The 20543-nt window shown below is 40.2% G+C and overlaps 1 protein-coding gene across 1 annotated transcript in view; it reads left to right on the forward strand.

The window, feature by feature from the left end:
• Positions 1-20543, forward strand: part of LOC125465267 (hemicentin-1-like) — a 434244-nt gene that overhangs the window by 200388 nt on the left and 213313 nt on the right. The window contains exons 25-32 of the mRNA XM_048558547.2: positions 1494-1586; positions 6337-6528; positions 8549-8679; positions 9518-9665; positions 10020-10146; positions 11453-11607; positions 14878-15156; positions 16602-16883. Of these exons, the coding sequence (XP_048414504.2) occupies positions 1494-1586; positions 6337-6528; positions 8549-8679; positions 9518-9665; positions 10020-10146; positions 11453-11607; positions 14878-15156; positions 16602-16883 (1407 nt within the window). The remainder of the gene's footprint in view (positions 1-1493; positions 1587-6336; positions 6529-8548; positions 8680-9517; positions 9666-10019; positions 10147-11452; positions 11608-14877; positions 15157-16601; positions 16884-20543) is intronic.

Genomic DNA, 20543 nt, shown 5'->3' on the forward strand with positions numbered 1-20543 from the left:
CTGCTTAGTCAATGCGAAGTCAGGTCCAGTGACATATAACGTTCGGGTAGGTGTGACAGTCCTGAACAAGCATGTGGACTATATGAAAACTGCAAACCTGCAAACAGTGCAGGAGAAAAACATACCTGGCTGCTCACCAGCCTTTCCGATTGTTCCAGAACCCATTGGTTTTCCCTTTCTGTCAAGCATTGAAGATACCTTGGAATCTGTGGTGGATACAGCAATGTCACTGCCTTGACACTTGCCACTTAAAAAAGAGAATTATATTTTTCTGAGACACTCTGGGCATAAGACATACATTACATGTCACCTATGTCAGAGGCAGAGTACCAGCCTATGTCCTTGGTTGCACAAGGGGAGGGATGTACTGATTGTAATGAGATCAGCCAGGTGGACCTTACACAATATGAGTTCCCTGATTGGGGCTGTTAATCTGATCCAGTCAGGGAGCCCTGGCTGACAGATAAGAACTGAAGTGTCAGATATCTCGTTCACTCCGGAGCTGGATCAGAGTCAAGGACTCTCCACATATAAATAAAAGGTGAGACAGTGGCCTGTGTGGAGTGATTTCATGATTATGGTGCAGAGGCCCTGTACTATTAAGCTGTAACATTGAGAGCCAAAAAAGAGCAGGATTGTTTCTATGGATCAAGGTTGGCCTAGGTTCTACGTTATTTCCCACTGATGTACCTTCTGGCTAGAAATTCCCAGCTACCTTAATTTGTGAATTCAATTTAAATGAGGCCAAGCACTTCAAAGTGGCTGTAACCTCTTCTAATATGTAAAATCACTGACAAGTGTCTTCCTGAATTGCTCAGCAAGTCTCCTTAGAAATTGGCTACAGACTAGCATTTGTTGGAGACTTTCTTCATTTTGTCCTCTTGCAAGGTGAAATGGAAGATATCCAAGTGTAAGATTACGTCATTCAAAATAAACAAATTCCAGTCTCAGCACAGAATTTATGACTGATCACTTTGAGGTCTTTTCAATCATTAATGCAGATGATGTTGCTGGAAGTGAAACCTTCATAGGCCATTTCGATGAACCAGGTGTTCCAGTGGATAGCAGTCTTGCCTATGTGCTCGAGCATTGAGAGTTCAATTCCCAATCCAGGACCTATCAAATCTGTCACTGCAGTGCAGTTCAGAGAGGCTGTTGCACCTGTGAAAGTACTGTTTCTCAGATGTGATGTTAAACCAATACCTGATTTGTCCTCTTGGATAGATGTAAAAAAAGTTCAGTGGCACTATTTCAAAGAAGAGTAGGGGAGTTATCTCTGGTGCCTTATTCAATGTCTATTCTTTAATTAACATCAGAAAAATATATTATCTGTATATTATCTGGATATTATCCTAAAGCTGTTTGTGGAAGCTTGCTGTTTACCAATTGTTGAAAATATTTAATTGACTGTAAAGTTCTTTGGAATGTTTGGTGGTCACATGACACACTATGAAAATACAAAAATGTTTCAAATGACATTTATGTTTCATTAGAGCCACCATTTTTTGGCGAAGATGTTGTCCCAATTAATGCTGAACAGGAGCGGTTGGCCAGAGAAGAAGTCATACTTCCCTGCCCAGTTAATGGTAAGGAGTCTGTTTTGTGTCGAAATGATCAGAAACTGGAACCCTGATTTTAAATGGAGGTGATGGTGGAACCACCATTGGAGGCTTGAGGTGGTGGTTACTGTTCCTATAATGTAATATTTCTGTCATCTGATCTCTTACATCACTCCTGATGGAGCTTACTATTTACATATTTGAATAATCCTTTATACAAAATGTGAGGGGACTAAGTCAACTAATACTATTCTTTCAGCAGAGAAAGAGAAGTTGTAATTTAATGGAGATGTTCAAAATTATGAGAAGTTTTGATATTGTTGAGAGGAAAATTGTATTCACTGACTTTAGGGCCTTAACCCAAAGTGAGGAGTATGACACCTTTTTCTTATTAACCTCTTCTCTGTCTCAACAAATATTATTATTCCTTTTGACTTGCAATGATCACATTTCAGTTAAAACATAATCAACTAGATCAAAATGAAGGAACCAGTTGCAATATTTTCTTTTGTGAAGGAAAGAGGAATTTTATTACCTACTATCCCAAGAAAAGTAATGGATACACATATGCATAACCAGATAATACATTTAAAAAGAAGCAATGGTTAGGGTGTGTCCTGTTTCCTAAGGTTAATTGAAGCTCTTAAATAACCTTGATTTCTCAGTTGACAAACATTTTGACAAATGATTTTTCACCAGTGTTTGGTTCTTAGATTTTTTTCGTTCACTCATGGGATATGGGTGTTACTGGTTGACCAGCATTTATTGCCTGTGGCTAGTTCCCTTGAGAAGGTAGTGGTGGGCTGCCTTCTTGAGCCGCTGCACTCTGGTGTAATTAGACCCATAATGCCATTAGGCGTGGAATTCCAGGATTTTGACCTGACAGTAGTGAAGGTTGAGTGCCGGATATGTTGAGCCAAAATGTTGCAGATTGTCTGCTGCTGTTGATGCCCCACAGTGCCTCATGGATGCCCAGTCTTGATTTGCTGGCTTCATTCTAATTCTGTCCCATTCAGTATGGTGATAGTGCAATACAACATAATGGAGGGTATTCTCAGTGACTTCTTCTCTACAACGACTAAGTGATGGTCACTTTTACGGATACAGTCGTGGACAGATTAATCTGCGACCAGCAGGTCGGTAAGGATGATGTATTTAGGGAGAGAGATGGAGACGTGAATTTTCAGTATCTTTGCTGTTATCAGTATATGTTGCACAAAGTTCAGCACCATTCAAAACTCCTCAGGCACTGAGACAGTCTATTTCCAAATGCAGCAATATGGACAAAGTGCAGGCTAGGGCTGAGAACTGGCAAGTAACACTTTTACCACAAAATGCCAGGCAATGACCATCTCTAGCAAGACAGCATCTAACCATCATCACTTGACATTCAAATTCATTACCATCACTGAAACCCCACTATCAGCATCATAGGGGTTACCATGGACCAGAAACTGAACTGGACTCGCTACATAAATACAGTGGCTACAACACCATGTTAAAGGCTAGGAATCCTGGATGAGTTCAGCTCCATCAAGACTCAAGAAACTTAATGCTATCCAGGGCAAAGCAGCCTGCTTGATTGGCACTACATTCACTATTTGTGCACTCCCTCTATCACTGATGCTCAGTAGCAGTAGTGTGTAACATCTACAAAATGCACTGCAGAAATTCAGAAAGACTCCATGGACCTTCCAAACCCATACCACTTTAATCCAGAAGGACGAGAATAGCAGATACGTGGGAAGAGAACCAACTGAAAGTTCCCCTCCAAACCACTCACCATCCCAATTTGAAAATATGTCACATTCCTTCACGGTAACGGTGTCAAAATCCTGGAACCACCACTACTGGTTCTCAACTTCTTTGCTGCTTTCCTACGGTTTAAATCATGTGACCCTTCTTTAGCCACTACAGCCTTTCCCTATATAGTCCTATATAGGACTCCTGAATCTCCTTTGGCTTACATCTTTTCTGTTACTTGCTGCTGCCTTTCTCCAGTTTTGCTAGTCTCTCCTGGCTGTACTTTGAGAGGTATATTTTACTACCAGCCAAGTCATTCCCAAATAAAAAGTCTAACTCATAAATTTGCATATTTCGGTGACCCCTATTTCTACCATGCCTGTAACAAGTTAACTTTGTAAGTAAATCTTAATCAGTGACGCTCTTTTGTCTTTTCCATGAAACATCAAAACATCCCTAGACTTGTACTCAAAAGTTGTCACAGTGAAGGCCAACGTACCATTTGCCTTCTTTACTGCCTGCTGCACCTGCATGCTTCTCTTCAGCGACTGGTGCACAAGGACACCCTGGTCCTGCTGCACACTCCCGTCTCCCAATTTACAGCCATTCACTTAGTAATCTGCCTTCTTGATTTTGCATCTGAAGTGAATAACCTCATATTTATCCAAATAGAACTGCATGTGCCATTGATTTTCCCACTCACCCAACCTGTTTTGGATCATCGAATCCCTCCAGTGTGGAAACAGGCCCTTCAGCCCAACAAATCCACACCGACCATTGGAGCTCACCACCCAGACCCATTCCCATATAACCCACCTAATCTAAACATCCTTGAACACTACGGGCAATTTAGCATGGCCAACCCACCTAACTTGCACATCTTTGGACTGTGGGGGGAAACCGGAGCACCCGGAGGAAACCCACACAGACATGGGGAGAATGTGCAAACTCCACACAGACAGTCACCCAAAGGTGGAATCAAACCCAGGTCCCTGGCGCTGTGAAGCAGCAGTATTAACCAGTGAACCATCGTGCCGCCCAAGCTGTTGCGATCATGCTGAAGGATCTCTGCATCCTCGTCACAGTAAACCCTCCCACCCAACTTGGTATCATCTAGAAGCTTGGAGATCTTACATCAACCAAATCATTGATATACATTGTGAATAGCTGGGGTCCCAGCACTGATCCATGTGGAAACCCACTAGTTACTGCCTGACAATTTGAAAAGGACTCATCAATTCCAGATCTTAGCTCCCTTGCTGTCAACCAGTTTCCCATCCATCTCATTACACTTTCCCAACCCCATGCGCTTCAATCTTGCACACTAATCTTTTATGCAGGACTTTGTCAAATGCTTTCTGAACACTGGTCTAGCATGTATGTGCCTCCAGACTCACAGCAATGTGGTTGACTCTTAATTACCCTCAGTGTAATTAGGGATGGGCAATAAATGCTGCCCTAGCCAGTGACACCCTCATCTCATGAATGGATAAAGACAATCCGATTGATATTAAAAAAGAAGCAGATTTCTATTTGTAAATCTGATTTTGTTAATGATGAGCTTGAGTGCAAAACTGAGCCAAACAAACTAACTCTTTGTATCAGCCTCTTGACTAATGACTTACCAAGCCTGATTACCCTGCTTGTCTAAATTTCTGTTTTATACATTTTGTATTATTTTCAAGACAATGAATATTAGTGGCCAAGAATCTGGAATTCCCTTCTAATTCCACCTCCACTGTTCTATCTGCCTTTAAACCTGGTCCGATTTCACCCATAATTAAAGCAGAACATCTTACTTTGTGTCCCTATACCACATTGAGAAAAAGACTAATATTCCACTTCACCACCCTTGAGAAGATGGTTGTGAGCCACCCTCTTGAACTACTCCAGTCACAAACAGAGTGCTACTGGGAAAGGAGTTCCATCATTTTGATCCAATGACAGCAAAAGAATGGCAATAGTTGTCCAAGCCAGGATGATGTGTGGCTTTCAGGTCAGCTAACCTGCAGAAAGTCATGTTCCCATGTCAGCTACTGCCATTCTAGGGGTCATGGGTAGCTGTTGAAGGAGCCTTGGTGTGTTCCTGCCATGCATCTTTTAGATACAACATATTGCCATCACTTTGCATCAGTGGTTGAGAGTGTGAATGTTTAAGCTGCTGATTCAAGTCAAGCGAGCTGCTTTGTCCTGATTGGAGTTACATTTCTGAATGTTGTATCTGAACTCATCAGACAGGTGGAGAATATTTCATCACATTCCTTACCCGCACCTACCGCTCTCTGTTACTGACTATCCTTCGTGTTAACTTGCTGTAATATCTCACTTGTGTCTCTAAAATTCCTCTGACTTACTTTTCAAGATGTTTCCTGGCTTTCTGTCCCACCTCCATGGCCATTCCCACCTTTTCTAATTTGACAATGTCACTGAGACCTTTTGAAGCATGGCCACCCAAGTGAAAATCTTAAAAAGCCTGACTTTGTGCCAGTTGGTATGGGCAGGCTGACTTCCCACCTGGGAAGATGGTTGCTGGCAAAAGACTGCAGCCTCTGCCTGCTCTGTGGCCATTTCTTTGACCGTACCATGCCCATTTGGCGCCATTTCCGTACTGTAAGCTCCGCTTCTTAGTTGTAGGCTACTGGTACTTTAAAGCTGATGATCTCTGATTGACCCTGCAGCTTCAAAGGTCAACCAGCAACTCAGATAGAGAACCTCCATACCAGTTAAGGGGGACCTCCATCAAAAACCCAGGTCAGTGACTGTTCATTGTTCATGCCACCCGCCCACCCCAAATCACCACCACCTGTTTTCTAGATTTGGAAACAGACCTGACCCCTATTTTCCAATCCTAGCAGTCCTCTCTGTGAACCTTCTGTAACTTGCTGTTTCCAGTTGCAGATTTAGTGTAATTCACTTAGTGAGACAGATGTATATCCTGATCAAACATTTTTATGTACACCATTTGAATTCCTTTATCAATGTGGCCTCGTGATGCCTGTAACTCATTTGATCATTTATATTTATATGTCCTCAGGAACTCCACCACCAATTATACGCTGGCTAAAGAATGGCTTAGATCTTCCAGTTTATGAACCAGGGATTTCAATACTGGAGGATGGCTCTCTTCTCATTGATTCAGCTTCACCCAATGACAGTGGAGATTATTTGTGTATTGCAATGAATGAGGCTGGCTCTTCCAAAAGGAAATATCGGTTGAATGTCCAAGGTAAATAATTAAACTCTGAGACTAAATTTTCCCATGACTGGAAATCCTGTACAGAGAACTAAATTTAGGCCAATGGCTTCCATCTGTGCTGTGAAGACTGTGGGTTGGGTCTTGCATTTTTTTGAGTGCCTTACTTACTTCTGGAAAAGATGTTAAAACACTCAACCTGGCTTTTTAGTCAAGGCCTGTTGTATCCTCTTCCAGTCAGGCAATTTGGACGGCAGGGACTAGCTTTTTACAAAATGGAGTCCCCAGAAGCAGAACCATTCAATGAGAGCTCCCAGCCAAACAAAGGCCAGCAGCTGTTGCACTCAGCAGAGTATAAGTGAAGGCCATGACTGCTGCCAGGCAGACACCCAATATTATGAAAACCAAGGTCTCAGTTAAGAGCTTCTGAGGTTGGTACAATTTCTGGGGTTCACAGTCGCAGGCAGAATGGAAGCACGAGGTTGGAAGCGGTCACCCCATTGACAAATGCATAGTCCCTCAGTTGTGTACAAATTAGTGCAAAAAGAGGGATCCCCTGCAACTGACAGTATGCCCACATAGGCTTTTCATTCATATGGGCTGACTCTTCTTTCTGCCTTAAGCTGAAATAATTCCAGCCTGGAGTAAACGTAAAGGTGGGCCTCAACTTGTCTTTAATTGACCTTGAGTTAAATTGGTGATGGGATGTGCAAGTGAAGCTTGGCTCTTCCTGCCGGTCGCTTAATCCGAGTGGAGGTGGCTCGGTCGCAGGATTCTGGGATCCCACCATCCTATCTAATTAAATTGCCTTCCTGCCCCAGACCTGCTGTCTGCAGGGCCAGAAGATTTGGTACTATGGGGAGCGTCAAGATCTGCCACTCCAAATTTCTTGGCTCAGCTTGGAAAGTTTCCATTAGCTTTCAGTGGAGCTGGAGTTTCCCACAGGATTCTGTTGATCCTATTGCTGGCAAGGTTGATGGCTAATGGCAGAGCTTGCTTGGACCCCACTTCAAATTAACTTGTCTGTAAATTATATTGAGAGGTAGAACATTACAGCCTAGACAGTTTCCTCCATAGCTGACATCATTAAATACTCTACGTTGTTCTCACATACATTTACTGATTGACTGAACTTAAGAACTCTGTATACTGCTTTCTGTATCTGGTTGTTAAAGGGCACCTAAATAGAATGCACAGTGGAGGAGTACAATGAAGCATTGGCAATTATAAATTAATCCCCTAACCTTGACTAAAGTTGCTGATTTGAACCATTCATTGGTTTCAAATTTTAGGTAAAGTTGAAGGAGTGGGTTGCTTCCCACTCCTGTTAACCTTGAGTCTGTGAGGAGAGCACATGAAAAATGGCAAGGGAAAGTATTAACATCTTTCTGAAAAAAAAAGTAGAACATATGAGGCCCAGCATCACACTGGAACAAGCTACCAAAGGAAATAGTCACAGTGCAATTATTTGAAAATTATAAGACCCGTATTTAGATTATTTTCATTAATTAATTTCATTATATGAACTAGCATCATACCTGGTTTCGCTTGCGCTATGCATATTCATGTTGTTGGAATTCACATATTAGTCAGCGTAAAGCGTAAATTAAAGCGTAGTGTTTTGATTCACATCCAGTGTCGGAATTTATAACCTCTTAGTGGAGATTACCGGCCCCTGTGGTATGCAATTTATGCTAGATCATCAATGCTGCCGAGATTATATGAGTCAGACCTTTTCTGTGAGTAGAAATTAAAGGGCAACCTGTTGGCCCAACAATTTTAAACAGGCAAGCTTTAGGGCAACTTATTCAGAAAATACGTTTTGTTGATTTTTACTGGGAGCAAACTGAAAATGAAGTATCATGGAGGACACTCACTCCTGTATCTTGCTTTCTTTATTTTTTTGATGGCTGAACCAAAGTTTATGGTATGTCAGCAACAATCGAAATACAGCATGAGTATAATTTGTACAATCAAGAGTGTTTTTTTAAGTGTTTTGAAATATTTAAGCTGTATCCTTTCAATCTTCCTCATGCCTTTTTGCTTGTTCTAGTTCCTCCTGAGATTCAAGGAAATGGCCGAATGCAGAACATCACAACATTGGTTAATCAGCCATTGATGTTGGAGTGTGATGCCAATGGCATCCCAACACCAACCATCAGCTGGTATAAAAATGAGCAGCGGGTATGTAAGGTCAATTGATATTTTAAAATAGGCTCTGTTTTTAGTGGAATGTGAGAGGGGTAGTGCTGACATTGCATGAAAACACCTTGCTTTGTAGTGATTAGACAGTTCAGTTCAGAACTCTCGAGGCTGTGTTCCTAGTTCAAGCTATTTGTATAAGATGAAAGCCAGAAAGTATATTAGAGCTGGGGTGCTCACTTAGAGATTATTTACTGTACAACCTACCTATGTGGTTTACTGAGAATCAGGTTTGTGATATAGGGAGAAACCAAGAAAGGTTGTGGACAACTTGGAGAAAGTACTAGAATAAGTTTGTACTCCCTCCTCACTGAAAGAGTGACTTACACTTAAGCTACTAACTGGTTCCAGCTAAGCTGGTAGGACCACATGTTTCTCACCAAGTGAACATTTTATGTGTCTCTTAGACTGTAAAGTTGGAAATGGAGGCAGCTATATTCTAAACCAGCTGGCGTGCTTAATTACTATCCTCTTCCTGACACCTGTCATTTTTTTTGGTCAATTAACCAAGCTAAACAACACCTGCAAAGTTGTAACTAATTGGGTTAATGTTGATCTTATCGACATCTTCCATTCTTTGAATGCAGCAGTTGGTTTAATTATGAGGACTGTAGTAACTGTAATAGATGTATTAGGCTTTGAACTTGATGAAGATTTACAAGTATCAATACTGAATATATCGTCACAATGAAGACTATGAGCTGTCTGAAGATTGGGAGCCTCAGTGATAGCTGACAAGCTGCAAAATTTAATCACAGGGAACAGTCATCAGCATATAAATAAATTAACTATATTTCTCATTAATTTGCTCGCCTTGAAGGTGACAGAGACCAATACAGTCCGACTCTTGAATGGTGGCCAAGTACTGCGACTTCCAAAAACCCGCAAAGGAGACTCTGGAGTGTATTCTTGCAATGCTGTTAATGTTGCTGGTACAGCCAAAAAACAATTCAATCTACTGGTGCAGGGTAAGGATCAACAGAATTATGCAATCCAAAATTTCTTCCTAAGCTTCACTCTTTGTGCTCTCCTTTGGCACGGAGATGAAATAATGATTCATCACAACCGCCTGTTTTGCTGACTCATCATTTCCTGGCTCTCAAAACTATGGAACTGTTACTTTCCTTTTTTTTTAATGCTTTCTAGTAATGTGTAACCCTTTAAACATTCACTGTTGCCATCAACTAACATCTACTGTCCGACAACCTTGGATACATGCATTACCCTTGTCCTTAGCCCTTTACTGACAATTCCTAACTTAAAAAGAAACATTTTTTGCTATTTTAGTGACTGATAAGATTTGCACTCTCATCTGCATTTAGTACCTCCCTCAATCTTTGGATCTGGAGTCACTCAAGAGGTAGCCATTTTGGTGAATTCTGAACTTGAACTCACGTGTCATACCAGTGGAGTCCCTTTTCCACACATTGCATGGAGTAAGGATGGAGAGTGAGTACAATGAGAAGTCTTGTTTGTTTCATCCTTCTCTCAGCACTGTGTTGTCATATTGTTCTAATGGTAAGGAAGTATAGATCTACAGATCTATTCCATTCTCTGAAATATAAATATTCTTTGTGTCTGATCCCAGTATGGTGGTTCTCCACCTTTTTCATCTGCAGACCACTTACGATGGACAAAAAAACCTTACACAAGCTACTGGACATATATACTGGACATAAATAAGTGTATCTGATGAAGGGTCTAGGCCTGAAACGTCAGCTTTTGTGCTCCTGAGATGCTGCTTGGCCTGCTGTGTTCATCCAGCTTCACACTTTATTATCTTGGATTCTCCAGCATCTGCAGTTCCCATTATCTCTGGACATATATCATTTGCTTTCACTTCCCACCGTAGTAAAACTTACCATAATTAGTAGGACCATATGGAAGCTATAAATATTTTCCTCTGTTTTTACACTTAAATGTAATAAATGTTTGTGCATTAATGTTTACTGTCATAACACATTAAAGTTATCAATTCATACCAAAAGCAGAAGTATATACATTTTCATATTATGAACATTAATACTGCAAGAAAACATGTTTATTTAAAACATCTTAATACATGTTGTAAAACCCATATAGTAATCTTTTACTGAGAAACTAACATATATTTTACATCTGTACAAAATAAATTAAATAAACAGGAGCATTAATCTTGCTTGTAAAACCACATTGATATTTCACGCAGTTATGAGAACTCATGCCATGCAGCCAGGAATTGGTCTGATTATCTGACAATACTTGAGTGTTGACAACACTTGAGGACACCATCTATCTGTTAAAGAGAATAATCTGTATATGCTGTAAAAAATATTGTCTCCTGCATATGTTCATGAAATCCTTTCCATAATATGAAGAAAGATGCACTCCGTATTTGACATATAACCCACCTTTAAAGGACATGCCACATATATAAAACAAAAGAGTAGCACAACAATAAATAGATGGTCAGGAGCTGGGCAATATTTTTGGTGTATATGTGATAGTTTTAAAGTTAGTATCTGTGACAGTAAAGTAACATATTGGGATGGATGATAATGCTGCAAAAGATATTTGTATTGTCTGTGGTATTGGAAGTGTGGCCTTTTCACGGGCAACTAGGAATGAGCATTAAATGCTCGCCCACTCAATATCACCCACATCCTGTGAATAATTAAAACAAAAGTAAGTCTATATGTGAGGAGAGGCTGTCTGTGTGTTCTGCATTTAGTATCTTTTTAGCAATTAAATTATGTTTTTTAATTTGGATTATAAGAGCCCTATCTCCAGGTGTCCAACATGCGGAGTTTACCGAAGAAGGGCAGACATTACGCATTCAAACATCTCGCCCCGTCGATCAAGGCCTCTATCAGTGTATTGCCTTCAACTCAGCTGGACAGAAGAGCAAACACTTCAAAGTCAATGTTTACGGTATGAAATGGGACAGCTCTGATTGATTATATGCTTCAAGGTTATTTACTTTCCCTGCAATAATTTATCTTTTGAAGTAACTATTTGTCAAGAATCACAGCATGCTAAATATGACAGATATTGATTTAATTACCAAGATCTGGAGTACCTTCTTACATATTTAGCGGCCATACTCTGTCTCCTACAGTATAGATAACATTCACAGAGGATCATATATTGTTACGGTCTAATCTGTTGTCCACGTACAGTTCAGTAGTCTTAGGTGAAAACTTGGACTGCTTCCTTTTGACTAATCTTACCTGTTGAAAATGAATTAAAGAGATGAGGAATGATTGCAAAGAGAAAGAAGGTGGAAGAGATTTGGTGGAAAATATAGCAAAGAGGGAGGTAGAAATACAGTAAAGGTGTTGAACAAAGATGGAAGAATAACATATCCCACAAGAAAAATATAGCAAAGCTTGGAATTAGCAGGCACTAATTGGAATAGAGACAGTAGAGAGCAAACAAGGAGGAAAAGAGTGAAATAAGTAGTCCGATAAAAGGAGAGGATGTTAACAGACAGAAGGAGAGATTGAACAGACAGAGTAGCATAATACAGAAGGTAGAAGGAAGCAAAATGTGAGTGACAGAAGACAATAAAGGGAAGAAAGAAGAGAAAGAAAAAGAGAAAGAAGATACAGTGAGACTGTGAAGTAATGGTACAGTCGGTGGAAATAGTGGGTAAAAAAAATGACTGTTGGGAGTCAGGTGTTGCTGCAAGGCTGCACCTAAAAGATGTGTCCTGGGTCTCAGATACTGCTGACAAGACTGTGCCAATTTACTCAAGAAGGGTGGTGATGGCGAGTCGTCCCCTTGAAGGCACTATCACTGCCTTGAGACAGCGAATGCTAAATGCAGCTTTAGCAAAGACAGAGCAGTATTTCCCCTGGATAGCAGTACTGAAAATATACAGAAAAATTGCAAGATTTATTTGTACTTGTGGATGTTAAGGAAGAATATATAGGGAGGATACAGGAATAGTGGAAAAGTCAGAGAATGTTGTAAACTCTACTGCACACTGCACACAATTCCATGTCATGCTTCTGGCACTGAAATCTCTTTTACATTGAGTACTGAATTAGTATTGAATTTGGAATTGCGACTTTATCAACCACGGACTTAGCGGAGAAGATAGAAGCTCATTTCACATTACTGTGTCATTGGACATGAGGCAGTTTTGTGTGGTTGGAATTGGACTGGGATTCAATTCCTTATGAATGTTCAAGCTTATCTCTTTTAGTTGCGTGGGCCTTGTATCAGCCAGACTGATACATTGAAGGGTTACCTTTCAACTGTTGTTTTGGCATTACTTAAAGGATAATGTTAGTTTTGCTTCTGTAAGTTCCTCTCTTTCCACCTCACCTGACAGATGTATGACTGAGAGAATTGTCTCATTGTCTTCTCCATTACCACATGTAGTTGTTGGTGAGAAGCTCTGGCCCTCCAGGTCTTATTCTCCTCTTGAATTTTTTTCTCACTCTCTCCTAAGAGATGGAGCGACTTCCACTTGTTGGTTTTCTACTCCCTATCTTGGGAAATGAAGTGAAACTTTTTACATGGGCTGGGGAATAAAGCCAGTGGAAGTGGATAATGACACTCCTGTTAAAGGTAGAAGCTCCACTGTTCATCCTATCTCGCTGTCTGGGGTTTGGAAGTTGTTGAGAGGGTAGCTCAGCACCCCCTAAAAATAACACTGAAGTTGGATTATCTGACTGTAAGTTATGTTACAATATCAGCTCAATTCAGTTAATGACAAATGTGCTTTTGATCTGGATTCTAGAAATGCGTACTCTGTTCTGAAGCCATCTGAGATAGAAAGGCATCCGAAATGTTATGCTTAGCCCTAATATTCATGAAAAATGTGTTAATATCAGTTCAGGGTTATACTCAGTATCACAATAAAATGCCATATGTGTACATCATTCAGATAGGTTGAGGCTCCAATTAATGTTCCAAAGTGGAACATCCTTTACTATGCTCACTATCTAGTCAAAAACACTGACCTAATGATTATTTTAAGGTGAACATCAGTTTAGTGTTCGGGGATTGAGACATTGCCAATGACGGAACAGTTCAGACATCTCACAGTGCATGTTTTCTGTCAGTGTTGGGGGATGATCCTTCATGCCCCTTGAGACCTCCTTCACTTGTATTGACTTTCAGGGCCTTGCTTACCTATCACAAGTAATACACGCGCAACATTCTGCTAGACATCAGCAAACCATGTGAGTAATCCTTGTCCAAAACATGGAATCATCCTCCATTAGCAGAGATCCTTGCTGGTTTTACAATTAACTGTACTGTTGTTACTTGGTATTCCTTCAGACTTCTCTCCTGATGGAGCTGGCTAATGCTATGATGTAATCTGTCAATTGCTGGCCGCCATGTGGCACCATGGTTATTTCTTGTGTGTAAACAAAGTTAGTCAGTGTTCACAATCTTTTCAAACATGGAAGGTGTGACTGTTGAGCATAATGTTGAACTCCACCTAGAGTCCTAGAATCGCCAACCAGCATAGTCTAAAAATTAGAGCCAGACCTTTCAAAATTGAAATTAGGAAACTTGTACATGAAAAAACGTAGTACTTGCTTCAGCAAATGAAGCATACTGGATGATTTGTTAATTTTATAACTGAAATGTTTGTTAACCAACAGCATTTAGAGGTTTTGAACGCAGGTGGGTAGAAAAGCATGTTCATGTCACTGAATAGCAAAACAAACTCAGGGGACTAAATGACCTCCTTGTGTTCATGCATTCATATAATTACTATGGGAATCAATGCAAGAGTTTTGCCCTTGCTACTATGAGAAATGCCGAAATGACAACTGTTATGGTTCATGCTAACTCTAATACATTTGTGCTGTGAACAAAAGTAACTTCCTTACCATAAGTATGTATTTCACAAACTGAAACATGCTGAGTTTACCATAGAATGGAACACGATGTGAAGGGAACAGCCTACCTGAAATTATTAATGCATGTATAAAGGACTTGGGATGATAGCAATTTCAATTATTGATGTTAAAAAAAAGTCAGCAGCATCTTTGATTGAGATTTCAAAGTTTCAATATTTTCCTGAAATTAAGTGTTGAATATTCTCTAACAAGATTCAGACTGAGTGTTCTGAATTTAATTGGATTCCTAACTTCATGAATACTCCATTGGCTACAGGACGTCCCAAGGCTGTGAAACACATTCAAAAATGTAAGTACATCTTCACTTTTTTCCTAGTCCCTCCCATAATCCAAGGAGCGAACGATACCAAGGAGGTAATTGCCCAGTTGAAGAGTCACATCAGTCTACAGTGTGAGGCACATGGAATTCCTGCCCCAGGGATTACGTGGCTGAAGGATGGACGACCAATTGTGTCCAGCTCGAAAATGATGTATGTTGAAAGAGGCCAGTTTTTGCTGGTTAATGAGGTGCAGACATCTGATGCAGCATGGTACACATGCAGAGCAAGAAACATTGCAGGCACAATGGAGAAGTCTTACAGAGTGCAGGTTTATGGTAAGTCATCTGTTTTACTGAGGTATAGAAACCGAAAGAACTGCAAATGCTGTAAATTTGGAACCAAAACAAAAGTTGCTGAAGGAAGTTCTGAGAAAGAGTTACCGGACCCGAGACGTTAACTCTGATTTTTCGTCGAAGATGCTGCCAGACCTGCTGAGTTTTTCCAGCAACTTCTGTTTTTGCTACTGAGGTATGGCATGGCTCCAGCAGCGAGTAATTATAACACAATAATATAAAACAAAGAACTGCCTTTGTTGGAGATCTGAAACAAAAATAGAAATTGCTGGAAAAATTCAGTGGGTCTGGCAGAATCTGTAGGAAGAAAACAGATTTAACATTTCGAGCCCAATACTGATGAAGAGTCACTGGACTCAAAACATTAACTCTGCTTTCTTCCCACAGATGCTGCCAGACCTGCAGAACTTATCCAGCAATTCTTGTTCTTGTAATTATAAGCCATGTTTTGTGACATTCCATTCCATTTGTAGAGACTAACTTAGCAAGAGCATGTAATAACTGGTGTGGGTCACCAGAACACAATATTGTTCAGTGCAAATTCCATACTTATTTTTCATGGATTGATCTTTGTGAAAGTGAAATATATTACTCTTTTCTTTTTGTTCTCTAGTCTGAGCATTGGAGAAACATTCTCCATTGTAAAATGTAGAAAATGTTATGAATCATACTGAACCATAATTAACATTACATATTTAAAAACAAACTGCATTTTAATTCATTCAGTGGCAGCACTTGACACCCCAGGAAATAGTTGGCAAATTAAATATACTAATTATTTATTCATTGTCTCAATTAAAATGACGCCCAGCTATGTGTGATATAAAATTATATTGTCGAAAATAGCACAAGAAGTTACAACTAATTGGCTGACAGAAACTCTGAAAAATGATTGTAAAAGCTGGACTTCACAGCCTATCAGAAAATAACCAATAGGCTATGTAAGTTTACTAACGGTACAGAGAATATATCAGTGCAGGCATATTAATAGAGAGGCAGTAGCCTAGTGATTATTATCACTCGACTATTAATCCAGAGGCAATGTTGTTGACTCTTAATTGGCTTTTCATTTTCAAATATTCATAACCTAATTGGCTGTCTCTGTTTTCTGTGTAGAAATCTGTTGTTATGAATATTCATTCTCTCTAGAAAATATGCAAAAATGTAAGCAGTGCACGTAGTCAGGAACAGCCGCATACATTCACAAACCACCTAACACACCAGGCAATGCTGGCATGGTACATAAGAACACTCCCAGAGATGGAAGGCTCACACATTACCCAAGGAGCATAATGGGTACAAGATAATATTCCAGACAACATGGACAGACTACACAAAATCATTGTTATATGGCAAAAATCTTGTTCTGTTGTTGAGTTTTCATTGCCGTCATCAGTGTTGATGTCATCTCCTTTTCTTCTCTTTAGTTCCACCCAGTATTGAGGGTCGCTTGCACCATCCACTGAAGGCAAAAGCAGTAGTTGGTCATTCTTTGACATTAAGCTGCTCCTCAAGCGGTCACCCTCCTCCAGTCCTCTCTTGGCTTAAAGATGATGTCTCATTGACAGACAGTGACAGAATACAATTGCTGGGTGAAGGAAAGACCCTTAAGATTGAGAATGTCAGAGAGAGTGATGCTGGCATCTATACATGTATGGCTACCAGTGCTGCTGGAGAAGAATACCTTCGATACACTGTGGATGTCTTAGGTAGGGAAACTGTTGTAATCTTCTGGGTCTAGGGAAAGAGATTGTTATTCCTAGGAAAATAGGCCCTAGTTGACATGGGGTGTTTGCACTCTGCTATCTTCTCTGAGATACGCCTTTAACTCAAAGGTAACTGGTTAGGTCACTTTTATTCTGCATTCAATTCTGGCATCCCTGGTGTAGGAAGGATGTTGTGAAACTTGAAAGGGTTCAGAAAAGATTTAGAAGGATGTTGTCAGGGTCGGAGGATTTGAGCTATAGGGACAGGCTGAAGAGGCTGGGGTGATTTTTCCTGAAGCATTGGAGGCTGAAGGGTGACCTTTTTGAAGTTTATAAAATCAAATGGGGCATAGATAGGGTGAATAGCCAAGATCTTTTCCCCAGGGAAAGGAGAGTCTAAAACTAGAGGACAACGGTTTAAGGTGAGAGGGGAAAGATTTAAAAGGGACCTAAGGGGAAATGTTTTCACTCAGAAGGTGGTGCATGTATGGAATGGGCTGCAAGAAAAAGTGGTGGAGGCTGGATGGGTATATGCATAGTTTGAGGGGCAGTGGCCAAACGCAGGCAAATGGGACTTCATTAGTGTAGAATGTCTGGTTGGCATGGCCAAGTTGGACTGAAGGGTCTGTTTCCATGCTATACAGCTCTATGACTCTGTGACAAACACTGCATATGTATTGGAAAACCATCACCTTAGGTTCTCCTCTAACTCAGTCAACATCCTGACTTGGAACTGTCAACCCATTCCTTCCCTGTTGCTAAGTTCTTTACTCAGAGAGTAGTAAGGGCGTGGAATGCCCTGCCTGCAACAGTAGTAGACTCGCCAACTTTAAGGGCTTTTCTGATGAAGGGTCTAGGCCCAAAATGGCAGCTTTTGTGCTCCTAAGATGCTGCTTGGCCTGCTGTGTTCATCCAGCTCCACACTTTTGTTATCTCTTTATTAAGGGCATTTAAATGGTCATTGGATGAATATATGGATGATAATGGAATAGTGTAGTTTAGATGGGCTTCAGATTGGTTTCACAGGTCGAGGGCCAAAGGGAATGTACTGTGCTGTCATGTTCTATGGTTTAAAACCTGGAACTGCCTTCCTAATTGTACTGTGGATATATCTACAGCATAAGTGTTGCAGTGGTTTCAAAAACCTGATTCACCACCTTCTCAAGGGCAGATATGGATGGGCAAAAAATTCTGGCCTAACCAGTAACGTGCACGTCCTGTGAAAGAATGAAAAAAAAGGCACAGGCTGATGCCTGCAGTGGCTGTATGTGCAATGAACACAGCATTGTTCCAAGTAGCCAAGGGCTTACAGTATTGTCATTTATATAACTTTGCACAATACAGGTCAATTCAAAAGCATAAACAACAATAATTTATGTTATATTGGAGAGTGCTTTCCTATTTTGAGGTTAAAGCAACTTAAGTCAGGATAGAGACCATTTTATTTTTGTTTTGTGAAAATTTAAGGTCATGTGAGGAGAAAATGTGAAAGGTCAGTAACCACTGTGTACACATTTAAGGAAGAGCTAGAAGACAATAGACGATAGGTGCTGGAGTAGGCCATTCGGCCCTTCGAGCCAGCAGCACCATTCATTATGATCATGGCTGATCATCCACAATTAGTATCCTGTTCCTGCCTTATCCCCGTAACCCTTGATTCCACTATGTTTAAGAGCTCTATCTGTCTCTTCCTTGAAAGTATCCAGAGAGTTGGCCTCCACTGCCTTCTGGGGCAGAGCATTCCATGTATCCACCACTCTCTCGGTGGAAGAAGTTTTTCCTCAACTCTGTTCTAAATGGCCTCTCCTTATTTTTAAACTGTGTCCTCTGGTTCTGGACTCATCCATCAGCGGAAACATGCTTTCTGCCTCCAGAGTGTCTAATCCCTTAATAATCTTATACGCCTCAATCAGATCCCCTCTCATCCTTCTAAACTCAAGTGTATACAAGCCCAGTCGCTCTAATCTTTCAACATATGATAGTCCCGCCATTCTGGAAATTGACCTCGTGAACCTATGCTGTACTCCCTCAATAGCACGAATGTCCTTCCTCAAATTTGGAGACCAAAACTGCACACAATACTCCAGGTGCGGTCTCACCAGGGCCCTGTACAGCTGCAGAAGGACCTCTTTGCTCCTATACTCAATTCCTCTTGTTATGAAGGCCAGCATGCTATTAGCTTTCTTCACTGCCTGCAGTAAAATAGAAATAAGTTGTTACTTTTTAATGGACCAATATGTTATGTTCTGGAATGCAAACTTTCAACACTAACTTACAAAACAAAGTTCTGTTTCTGCATTAAACATTTTCAGGGCTATGGAGAAAAAATGGAAAAGTAGGACCAATCAGAGGGTTTGTTTAAAGAACTGATACAGACACAATGGACCCAAATGGCCCTTCTGTGCTATATCCTTCTATTATTCTATTATTCATCCCTTATATACCACATTACCAGTAAACCCATCTAGTTCTTCAATGTTTTTGCCTCCTTTCTGCTGTAGCTCTGGTCTGAAACTCTTATCATACTTTAGGTTTGTTTAATATGCATATTCTATAATTAAATTTCAACAGCATGCACTTCTAAGTCTGTACAGTCAAAAAGGCTCATTTTTAGGGCAGCCCCGTACATACACACACTTTTTCTGTGCCTCAGAAAAGATGAAGTGATAATGGGCAAATGGATAATACAGACAATAGCTTAGTTAACACTCAGCTACAGTTACTGATTTTATTTCTTGAGGGAAGAATTGAAAAGTTGAGAATTTATGCTAAACCTTTATCTAACCTTAGCTATACTTGAAGTATTGTGAGCAACTTTCATCAGCATAGTGCGCAAAATGAATTTTCAAGAATAAAACCAGAACAATGCAATTCTATCTATCAGGAAAGGAAGATTAGAGTGGCTTGTTTTTCTTGGAAGGAGAAAGGTGAAGCGTGGCCCAATAGAAATCATCAAAATTATGAATGGTTTTGATAGAGTAGGCACAGAATATTTTCAGTAATGAAGAATAAAGCTAAAAGCAATTGATATAAGATCATCATCAAGAAGCCAAACAACATATTTTGAAGAACATTTTTTACCCAAGAAAATGAAAATTAGTGCCAATAGCAGAGATGTATTTGAAAAGAGGTTAGAAGAGAATATAAGAGAAAAGAAACAAAAGTTTATGCTGATAATTACATGAGGAACGAGGAAGGAATTTTCAGTGGAGCATAAACAAAGGACTGTTTGAACTGAATGGCCTATCTCTGTGCTATTACTATTTACCTGATAATAGAACCTGGAATAGGGTATTCATCTCTTGGCACCTGCGGTGCTATTCAATAAGATAATGTAATTCTTTGAAAATTGTAATCCTCATTATTAGGGTGATTGTATTTGATTTTGAAAGGAAAGGTTCCTTCCCTTGCGGTGTCTTAATTTTGCACATGTTGTTACGTCACAACGCAATGTTCAGGTCATACCCTTCTTCTCAAGAAAGGTGGAACTGACGGAGAGAGTGTTTGGGCTTGTTGCTGCTACGTACTTCCAACCCCCTGGTCTATACAGTCAGATGTTGAAGTGATTTATTAGGATGTATAAAGCACAATGAGCACAGAATTGATTGGATTTAGGGAGATTGTGTATTATTGAACAATATGCAAAACACTGTTTTCATTTGC

Source organism: Stegostoma tigrinum, chromosome 29 (assembly GCF_030684315.1).
Source record: "Stegostoma tigrinum isolate sSteTig4 chromosome 29, sSteTig4.hap1, whole genome shotgun sequence".
In the NCBI taxonomy this organism is placed as follows: Eukaryota; Metazoa; Chordata; class Chondrichthyes; order Orectolobiformes; family Stegostomatidae; genus Stegostoma; species Stegostoma tigrinum.